This window comes from Branchiostoma lanceolatum, chromosome 7 (genome assembly GCF_035083965.1).
Source record: "Branchiostoma lanceolatum isolate klBraLanc5 chromosome 7, klBraLanc5.hap2, whole genome shotgun sequence".
Classification (NCBI taxonomy): Eukaryota; Metazoa; Chordata; class Leptocardii; order Amphioxiformes; family Branchiostomatidae; genus Branchiostoma; species Branchiostoma lanceolatum.
In genome coordinates this window covers 8,212,635-8,223,505 of record NC_089728.1, presented here as the reverse complement: position 1 = coordinate 8,223,505, position 10,871 = coordinate 8,212,635, and the positions used below count along the sequence as shown (strand labels likewise).

Here is a 10,871-nt window from a genome sequence, read left to right as displayed (position 1 = left end):
ATCTTTAACGTGCTCGATGTGTGGTTCTCCTCAAACACGGAACCTCCGACTTTACGTCCCATCCGTGAAGACGTCCCTAACCGAAGCTAGAACCTCCTTTTTCCTGAGTCGAGGTGTGAAAGTTTTCTCCCATAGGATGTGTAGAAAAGAGTTTCACACCGCGGAAGACCCTTTACGGGAGGAATGACCTCTGGGTAGGGAGCGCGGTTCGTACGCCACCGGGGAAATTTCCTTCACCGCCTCCTGCTCACTGAAGGTAAAAACGAGAGGCCTTGAACAGTCAAACATCATTTCGGACCACTAAATCGATTCCTCGAGTACCTGTTGTGTAGAAAGGGCTGGGATTAGAAATTAGACCACTTCGAATTTTCTGGCTCCCTGCACACGGAATCAAACAATTTAGATCTTATTACGGGCGTGACTCGTGCTCAGAATTTTAGAAGACGGGAGTGTCGACGTTCGCACGTGCGTACCAAATACACCAATACTTTCTGATACTTTCTTTTCTTTTGCATGGTACACTCTATCAATTGTGTTTTTTCACAGATAAAAGAAAATTGCAAAATTAGATACGTAACTAAGTAATGAGAAGATTGGCCGTTCACCTTTTCTGGGAGGTATTTCTAAACCCGATACAGGTTGCCATTCATACCTCGACTCCAACTATACTTGTACTGTAAATCTTGAAACGTTCGCGGAGGTTTTATTTTCGCGGTTTTTGCTAAGCATCCTCCACTGCTAATTTACGACACTGTAAATATGTCTCATTTGTATGGGTACTGTACGACTGATTTGTTTCAACCGTAAATCTGAAAACCACGATAGAAAACCGACGGGAAATAAAACGAATTTACCGTATATGGCTGGTCAGTGTTATAAAAAGGAGGTAAATGATGAAGTACAATTGCCAGAAAATATGATTTTATCATTCTGCAAAAGGATGACAACAGCAAGATATTGAAGAAGCATATCGATAGCTTTATGTCCTTTCCTTTGATTATCAGCTGTCCAACACACGTGGATGTTGATGATAACATGCCCCTGAGTCAGACTTTAGTCTCCACTTTAACGATACTAACGTTATATTTTTTTACGGCTAGGGGCTGATCCATCAATTTGATAATAGATAATAAAACGTTACATTTAAGTATCCTGATAACACTAGCCCAGAGATAAGGTTCATTGAAGTACATTCATTCTATCAATTTACCAACCAGAAGAATAAATGGGTGAAATGGTCACACTTTTACACTTTATTCCCTCATAATCAACAATACAACGTTGAGTGAGTGGTATTGCACAGATAACTATTGTGAGCTATACATTATGCTCTTTCCTCTTTCCATTGGTCAGAGAAAGATGCTACGGTGTTTCGGCACTTGTAGATACAATGTGTATGAAATGCCACCTCAACTCTCTGCAGTGAAACAGTGGCCTTTTCCATGATATCGTAGTAAGGCCGTACTGATTTTATTGTATGGGTGGCATCATCTGGAAACCCAAAACCTGAGCGTGCGGATAGAAACATTGCTTGTTGGCAAAACCAAAAGTTGCATTCATAATGAAATCTAAGTGAAAGTTGAACAAATGACTGAACACACAGAACATGGTATACCAACAATAAATTCTTTATCGTTGACCTTTCACATCGTCTCTTTTGATCTAGGATAAGGAGACCTCGTTCATTAGTATCAATTTTCCAATATTTTTCATTTGATTTACGACATATATTTGCTCATTTTGCAGCTGCTTTATACGATTTATAGTATGGTCGAAAACTGTTTTTTGAAACGATAGAAAATTGATGCTCTTGTGGATGTCATCCATATTATCAAGTCAATGTGGCTTTTCTGATACAGTGGTCTTTTTGAGTTACACCAAAATCACAGTGTATAAACGACAACATAATAGATATTTCAAACGTAGTCTTGAGTAATTTCCCAAATGGTTCTGAATCTACCCAACGTTACAGGCACATTGCCAATGTCTTTGTACATCCGGATGATACAAATAGGACCTTTGCCCAACGCTTGAGGCTATAAACGCTTCATCTCGTCCACTGTTAATCTAATCGCGATACACAAAAACCATTTAATCCTTCAAATGTGCTCAAGAGATTACCGTTAATGATGAGAACGAAATAAGTGGCCTACTGACAAGGCTTTAACGAGATTCAAGTACTTTCGTCTAATCATAGTTCATGCAGGCAAACGTAGGAGGGCACGTGAAGAAATGTGCGTAAAGTGACTAACGTTTGGGTGAAGTTCCTTGTCATCTTCACAATCTTCAGCTTAGAAATTTCCCCAAACAGTCCACTTAAGTGCATCGTTTGGCAGCACACTTTAAAGTTTCAACCGATACAACTTCACGATGTTAGGAGACTGACGCCAGACTTTATGATTACACAAACAGCAGCCGAGTAGTCTGGCTGCTATGAACGATGCGTCATGAAACGATACAATCTTCCTCACAGGGATAAACATTCAGCACAAAATGGATTTCTCAATTTACCAGCCCGCAGAATTTTCCCATGAGGATCACTTTAAGAATTGAATTGCAGACATCGTATTTTCCTATCAGCATCGGATATGTATTTTCCAGTGAATTAGTGTTGCCGTTAACAATATGGACTTGGGTTGGAAATAGGATATACACCATTAAATATAATGAAGATGGCAGGCAGTTATGATATGACATTAAGTTTTCAATCAGGAAAGGAGTTGTGAGGTTAATCCCTAGAGCAACCATTCTTCAGATTACTCTGATTAATTTTCACAATTGGAATTTAGGAGTAGTAATTTATCGATTACTACCATACGCACTACCACACACAATTATCTGAAACGTAATTGTCAAGATGATGTATGTACACAATTAGTCCACTTTCATGGACACATATCTTCGTTCCCTTGTGTGCTCGCAAGTCTGTTTGTAGCACATTTGTTCCCCTAACCAAGGCTTGTCAAAATCACTGACTTCCCATCATATTTATAGTGACGACAATGAAGGGCGACATCTACCGACATTTCGATGAAGCGTTCGTAGCGATATCAGTTTACGTTCGGCGGTAACAACCGATCTTCAAAATCAAACATTCAAAGAATGACGGTATAACTACATACAAAGTTCAATTGATCTTGAAAGAAAAGTGTGGTTCACAATACCAGCAATTGTCTATCTTGCATGTAATGTATTATCGCCAACCAAATCAGATTAAATCAAATCAAATAAATAAACAAGAGTCCGTAGGACACAATTCTCCGTGGAGTATTTATAGTATGTACAAGTATTGACCCACACAAATTGCATCTCTGCACAGTCCAAGTAGTGTTTTAGAGCAAGTAAAGAAAAAGTGTTTGTTTATCTTTTTCTTTCAATACAGGAGTGGTCAACCTGCTGAAAAGTATGTTTTACAGCATGGCACAGATGGGATCTAGAAATTCCGGGAAAAGTCACAAAGTTAGATCTTCTTCTTCTTCTTTGAGGTTGGGCAGCCAACATCAACTTGATGATGAATCTGCTGCTCTTGACGGGTAGTGCTTGTGCTGGGAATGGTTTTCTGTTGACTGTACCGGTTGTGGGGGGGGGGGGGGTGAAGGTGTCTGGTGACTAGCTAGGTCTAGTGGAGGTGGGTCACCCTGTCCCTGAAAGACGCCAGGGAGGGGGCAGCGACCATCTCTGAAGGCAAAGAGTTCCACTCTGCAACTGTCCGCGGGAAAAATGAAAACTGTCTGTAGGCCGTTCTGCAGAAGGGGATGTCGTAGGACAAGGGGTGGAGACGTCTTGTCTGACGTTTTGGTCGGCTGAATCTAGATGGCCCCTTTTCAATTATCAACGAACCATTCAGCCTTACAACTAAGATGTATCAGAAATCACAAATATGCAGTAAATCCTCTTTCCACAATTTATTGCAGGCCGGCCTGATCTATAGCTATCAAGCTATTTGCAATAAAAAAGGCTAATTTATATTATCGTAACATTTCACGAAGGTCAAAGGTCACCGGATCTAACCACCCGGAAGTGGCACTGGCGCGCGCACTTTTCTGAGAGATATTTCTCAACAATCTTTCATCCCCTGCGTAAACTTTTTACCTTGTCACAGCCTCCGTATTATAAACTACAAGTGTGGTAAGTTTGAAGGTCCAGAGATTTGCCATTTTCACACTGTGCGTAAAAGTGCATCGTCCGTCCCGTGCGCACATACTGTATGCGAGTTGCGAGTGGACACGGCATACTTAATACACAGACTGGAGGTCACTCTGCACATGTTCGCAGCTAAAACTCACAATTCCCGTTGCCGCATTGGTATGTAACTTGGTCTATCGTTTGCTAGGTTGCGTGTGGTGATGCACGTTGTCTATTTTTCAATGTAACAGTGACTATACGATCACAGCAAGTAAGGAAGATTTATACCCCGTATCTGCCTGAAGTATTCCAGTCATGCATAACGGATTATAACATGGTCCCTATGGCAGGGCAGTGGGACATAGCATTAATTATAGGTGTGCAATTATGATATTGGATTGACGTTTAAAGTAGTTATGGTGTAACAAAGCTATTGTGCATCACCACGCCGAACCAGGCAAACGATATGCCAAGTTACACACCAATGCGACAACGGGATCGTGAGTTATAGCTGCGAACGCGCAAACAAATGCATTCCCAATACTCCCAGAAGGAGGTCATCCTCCTTCCCGGAGTAATAAATAGAAAAAGTATTAAAGTTCTTGAATGATATGCATGTAACGATACTCCTTTCTCTTGAATGATAGCTCTTGCTGTAAAGCCAAAAAAATCTGCTTTGATTCTTAACACAAAAAGACTGTATCTTATAACTTAGGGACGGACCAGGAAGAGTCGTGGAGGTAAAGAGATGCATGAAAAAGATCGATGTGGTTTTCTTTTTGCGCTGTCAACCGTTATTTTTTTCTGCCGTGCTAGATTTCATTGTGTTTATCGTCATTCTGTCTGTGTAATTTTGCCTCTTCCTCTGCGACCCTCACTGATCCGTTTTTCATTCATATCTGATTAGCATGCTTTTACACTGATCCATCCAGACTATAGAGCTCTAAACAGATAAGATTAATCACTAATATCGTTTATGCTATTTGTCAGAATCTTCATTTCCCTATCTAACTGTTATGATCTAATACTTAAGCACACGCATATGTCATTGAAGCTGGTGTGTTGCGCCGAAGGGCGGTTATATATACCGGCTGTATAGATACAGATACAGATATGCCTTCCTGGTTATACATACCGTCTGATCTAAATCATCGCATGCCAGGATACATCATTCAACTTGAGAATTATAATATATAATTGTACAACATTCAAGATATAACACTATGTTTCTTACTTTCTGTAATTAAGGTCATCTGACAAGATAACAGTCTCCTGAATATTCAAATGTTTGTCTTCTTCACCTTTTGCTCTTCTTCTATTGTGTTATTTATGTCCTGTCCAGTTTACCGGCAAAAAAAGTAGAAAACCAAAGGAGCATGCGACATGCAATACGAACATGATTTGAGGTGTAGCAGTCTACATGTCAACCCATAAAATATATGTAGTAGATGGCCAGTGTAACGTTCTAAGTGTCACCCTTTGTAGTTTTACTCTCTGTAGCTTCACCCTCTGTAGTTTTACCCTCTGTATTTTTACCCTCTGTAGTTTTACCTTCTGTAGTTTTACCCTCTGTAGTTTTACCCTCCCCACCAGCCGCCTCGCATTTGTCTTCGTCATCTTTGCCAAGTCCTTCTGACACATGCCTTCTCACTGCGGCTAAGTAGTGGTTCGCTATGTCCTTACTAGCCCCCTTCCCTGATAACCTGAGCTTGGCCCTTTTGAACTTACTCAGGGCGCGAAGGACAGCATCATCGACTAGTTCTCCTCTATCTGATTTTACTTCATCATCGATGTTTTTCAGGGCAGTTTTCATTCTGTCATTTTCCTCTTTCAACTTGTCGTACATCTCTTTCAAACTGGCAACTTTTTCTCTCATTTCCTGTACCTCTTCATAAGTCACTTCATTCTTAACATCAGCACCGGTTTCATTCTCTTCATCTTTTGTATCACTCATTCCTTCTTCCGTTCGTTTACCAGTATCCAAACTCTTTTCATCTATCAGTACCGCTTCGTCTTTCACCATCTCACTTATCCCATCTGTTGGTTCATCTTCGACATTCATCTCAACTTTTTGTTCATCTTTCATTGCCTCACCCCTTTCTTCGTCTGCTTTCTCTATTTTGTCCTCCATATCATTTATCGCCTGACTTAGACTATCGCTCGCTTCAGCTGCCTCTTTAGTCAACACTTTCACTTCCTCTGCTGTCTTGCTTTCTTCTTTCATTGTTTCCCCCTCCTCATTCCTACCTACTTCCCCGTTGTCCTCTTTTCCCTCCTCCTTATCGCTTGCCTTTTCTGCATTTTTGACAAGGCCCTCTGGTGCTGTCTGTGTTTGTTCCTCTGTTATTACTTCAGTTACCTGTTTTAGACCCTCATCTACCGATTTGATCCCTTCGTTTACTTCCCTTGTCTCCTGTCCTACACTGACACCCTTCTCATTGGGATCTTTCTTTCCAGCTACATCTGCTTCTTTCTTCCCTTCTTTCTGTTCCGTGTTTGTACACTCTATCGTTTCACCTTGCTGCAAAATTTCGTCCACATTATCAACATGGCTTTGTGTTTTCTGATCTTTCTGATGTGACAACTCTTCTTTCATTCTTTCTATTTCTATGTTTAACTTCCTATTTTCCTCATTCATGCTTTCATTTTGCTGCTTTAGGGCAGAAACTTCAGCTTTCAATGTGTCCATCTCTTGGGACAGCGTCTTGTTTTCCTCTTTAATCCCTTTATTGTCATTTTCCGTATCTTCAAGGGCCTGAATCAATTGTTCCATTTCTTGTATGAACTTCTCATTTTGCTCTCGCATTCTTTCCATTTCTAACTTAGATGCTTGGCTGTCATTCTCCAACCCTTCTGCGCCATCTTTCTTTTCCTCGTCAATTTCTTCATTTTTCTTTTTAACTACCTCACTTTCCCTCTTTTCCAACTCGTCATCAACCATTACGTCTTTGTTTGCTTCTGAGATTCTTTCACCCTGTGACTTTAGGAGAGCAACTTCTTGTTCTAACTTTTTCAGCTCAACATTTTCCCTTCCGATGGCCTCAAGTTCCCTTCTTAAGTTATCGTTCTCCTGTTGTACTGCAGAGTACTGAGATTGGGTAGTGTCTTCTTTACCCTTTTCCATTTCTCCTGTCATTCCGTCTACTCCCCCTCTCATCTTTTCATTTTCGATTCTTAACTCCTCATTCTCCTGTCTAATCCGTTCACTTTCCTGAGCAACCCTCTCAGACTGGGCCTTGATCATATCTGCTTCCTGTTTTACTTGTTGGCTCTCCTTATCTAACTCTCTGATATTCTGTTCTAAAGTTTCTCTTTTCTTTTCCATCACAGCGATCATTTTCTGCTTTTGCTTTTCCAGCTCTGTTTCCTTGTGTCTCGTTTCGTCTAGAGTTCTCTCAATTTCCCGATTTATAGCCTCCTTCTCTTCTAAGACCCTACTCTTCTCTTTTCCCATTCGTTCTATCTCACTCTTTAGTTGGGCATTTTCCTGTTTCAAACTCTCGACCTCTGACTGTCCTGTATCCATCGTGCCAACGTTGTTCTTGCTTGTATCTAGTTCTTCAACCGCTTTGACAGACTGATTCTTTAGCCTGTTCCTATCTTGTTTCACTTCTTCAATAACCCGTTTTAATCGCTCTATTTCTTCCCAAGTCTCTGCATATTCTCTCTGTTCATTCAACACTGTCATGTTAGCTAAAGCTTCCATCTCCTTTTTAAGCCTCTCTATCTCTTTTTCTAACCCTTCATTTTCTTCTGCCATCTTTTCCTTCTCGTCTTTCACTGTGATCAACTCCTCTCTTAAGACCTCGTTGCTCTCATCCCTCCTTGTGATTTCTTGTTTAAGTTCTTTATTTTCCTCTCCTACATTTTTATTTTCTTTCTTAAGAACTTCATTCTCCTCGGCTACATTTTCAAGATGTTTAGCCAAACCTTCCTTTTCTGCCAACGTCCTCCTTTTTTCTTCTTTCACAATCTCTAGAGCTTTCTCCATCTCCTTATTTGCTTCTCTTAACTCGTCTTTCATCTGATCAACTTTGGCTTTCATTGTTTCCATACCCGTCTTCATCTGTGCATTCTCCTCTCCCAATTTTGCTATCAAAGCTTCTTTTTCTTCTGTCAGTTTTTCGATTTGCGCTTTCATTCTTTCATTTTCCTCCTTCCATCCTTCATTCAATGTCGCATTTTCCTCTTTCATTCTTTCCATTTCGGCAGTTATACCCTCACCTTTCTCTCTCAATGCCTTCTTTAACTCCTCATTTTCTTCTTCCAGTCTTTCAATTTCCTCCTTCATCTGCTTGCTTTCATCCATCAAACTCTCTCTCAACCTGTCACTTTCTTGTTTCACTCGTTTTGTTTCTTCCCTCATGCTTTCATTTTCCTCTTCCATCCGTCTCAACCTTTCATTCTCTTCTTTCACCCTTTCAGACATCACTTGTAACTCACTACCCCTACTTCTTTCTCCACTAACTTCTTCTTCCTTACTCGATCCTAACTGCTTGATCTCATCCTCTAGCTTCTTAATGACTTCCTCTGAACCCTCTTTACTCTCGACAAGTCGTTGTTCTATGTCTCCCAGTAATTTCTCCCTTTCTTCTTCTAACAATCTGTTCTTTTCTATCAACTTCTCCTTCTCTTCATCTATCGATCTATTCTTTTCTATTAATCTCTTTTTTTCTCCCTCCAACGCTCTGTTCTTCTCTACCAGGGCTTTCTTTTCTACCTTTACCATACTTATGTCCCTCTCGACTTTCCTGCTGTCCTGCTTTAGACCGTAGAGTTCCTTCACCAGAGCCTCGGTGTCGTCCTGTAGCGTGCAGATGCGTTCTTCCAGCCAGCTCACCTGTTCAGCTATCTTTTCCTGGTGTTTGGTCACTAGCTGTGAGGGGGAGACTGTGCAGAGAGATGCTCAAGTCAGTGGGCAACAATGCTAAATGCAGGCGATACAGCTAACGTTAGCAATGAGGCGACCAATTGAAACTTTATGTTATCTCTGATCAGCCAATGGGAGATCTACCCAGGCTTCCTTGCGTGTGGATGTTGGAAAATGGCGCGAAACGCAACCTACTAGTAGTTTCATATAGGCGCATCACGCGATAGTAAATTTCAGCATTGCAAACTACTCTGCTGGTGTGGTAAACAACAGGTGGGCATTTTATGGACGACACATCATGAAATAATTCATGAGTTGCAACATGGCGTTCACGGGAGCCTAGAAAGCCCGTTGTTTGACAAAAACTTGCTCTGTCAAGCTTAAAAACGGTTTTGCTGTTTTTGTACCATGAAAGGTTATTATGTAATAGCAGCAGAAAAAAATCAAAAAGCCCTGCAAAAAAGGAACATAACATCTGGTACACTCAGCTTTTCACTTTTTCTCCCAGTTCAACCCAGGAAACTTTACTCTGTCTGAACAAATGCGACCAGTACAGTCTGACGTGACTCAGCAACATACTTTCAAACAAAATCTACATTTTACTCTTTCGTCGTTCAATAACATAATTATCACATATTAAGTCGTCCACTGTCCTACCTGGGCTGTCACGTTTGATCTTCTCCCAGCTGAGTCTCCGTGGGTCGTCAGGGATTCCGTGTTGGGCCATTGTGAATCCTGCTTAAAAAGGAGACATTTAGACAAAAATGACTACACATTGCTTCATGATCAGATTCGTATGTTTCTTATCAGATTTACACAGGGACCTGGAAACGCTGTTTGTCCACAAGATGGCCTCTCGTTTCAACGATGTAACGTTAGACACACCCACATTTCACTGCTCACCGTCGGAGAACTTGTTGCGCCATATTTCAGACAACGTTTTCAAGTAAGTGTCACGTATGAAATCTCTGGATTAGCTAACATTGATTAATTTCTTTTATTGTATACAACGTACATATTTGTATCACTGTCATTCGTTAAATCTTATAAAGTCAGATTTATCTTATCCGTTACATCTGAGTCTACCCATAACCCAACCATGGCTAAACACCAGGAATGCGCTCTCTAAAACGCATTTTATCCATTGCGAAAACTTTATTTACCTACAAGTGGACTTTCCTCTTCCAAAACGCCTGCAAGGTTCCTGTCCCGGTCTCTCACCACCTCCTGCAGGTCCTGGAACGTGTTTGGACCCCCGGTAGGTAACACGTGAAGTAGTCGGCGGGCCTTGTCAGTGTTCTCCCGCCCACCTTCAACAAGCTCCCGCTGTTCCAACGTAATGTCGCCTTTATCGAACAGTGTGGACGTCACTTCGGACACTATGTCGCTCAGTCCCTCGGAAAGTTTGCTGCTTCTCTGGCGGAGTAGCCGCTGGTGTCTGTCCTCCATTGATGGAAGTCGCGGAGGGGTGTTCTGTGGACCGCGCCCGAGTGAATGGACTCACGGCGCACCTTGAACAGCGAAAACAACTTTTTATGATCTTTTCTGTTGTATCATCTTACCTACCTCGCTATTCGCATGTCGTGAGGGAATTTCTACATTACAAGCTTGTTTGCCAGAAATACTGCCATATTACTGATTAGATAGATATCTTACATGTTTATGCGATATAGAGAATGTTAATACACACGTTTTGAATTCATTGGTTTACAAATATCTTTCATATCATAAAATTTTGCAAAATGATGAAAACTTACTTCTAGTAGTAAAGGTTCGCTCCATTTTTTAAGTTATCGGTGTGATCCGGACAATAAATCTGTAATTTCGATGTTGACATCTTGCAGCATCAATTGCAATACTTTCCCGTTTACAGCGG

At 41.1% G+C, this 10,871-nt stretch overlaps 1 protein-coding gene across 1 annotated transcript; it reads right to left on the bottom strand.

The window, feature by feature from the left end:
* Positions 1–4,707: 4,707 nt before the first annotated feature.
* On the bottom strand, positions 4,708–10,444 carry LOC136438351 (golgin subfamily A member 6-like protein 25). The gene is made up of 3 exons (XM_066433117.1): positions 10,159–10,444; positions 9,653–9,730; positions 4,708–9,015 (listed from the first exon to the last, which is right to left on the bottom strand). The coding sequence occupies exons 1-3, from the start codon at positions 10,442–10,444 to the stop codon at positions 5,591–5,593; spliced, it is 3,789 nt and encodes a 1,262-aa protein (XP_066289214.1). The 3' UTR covers positions 4,708–5,590.
* Positions 10,445–10,871: the final 427 nt, after the last annotated feature.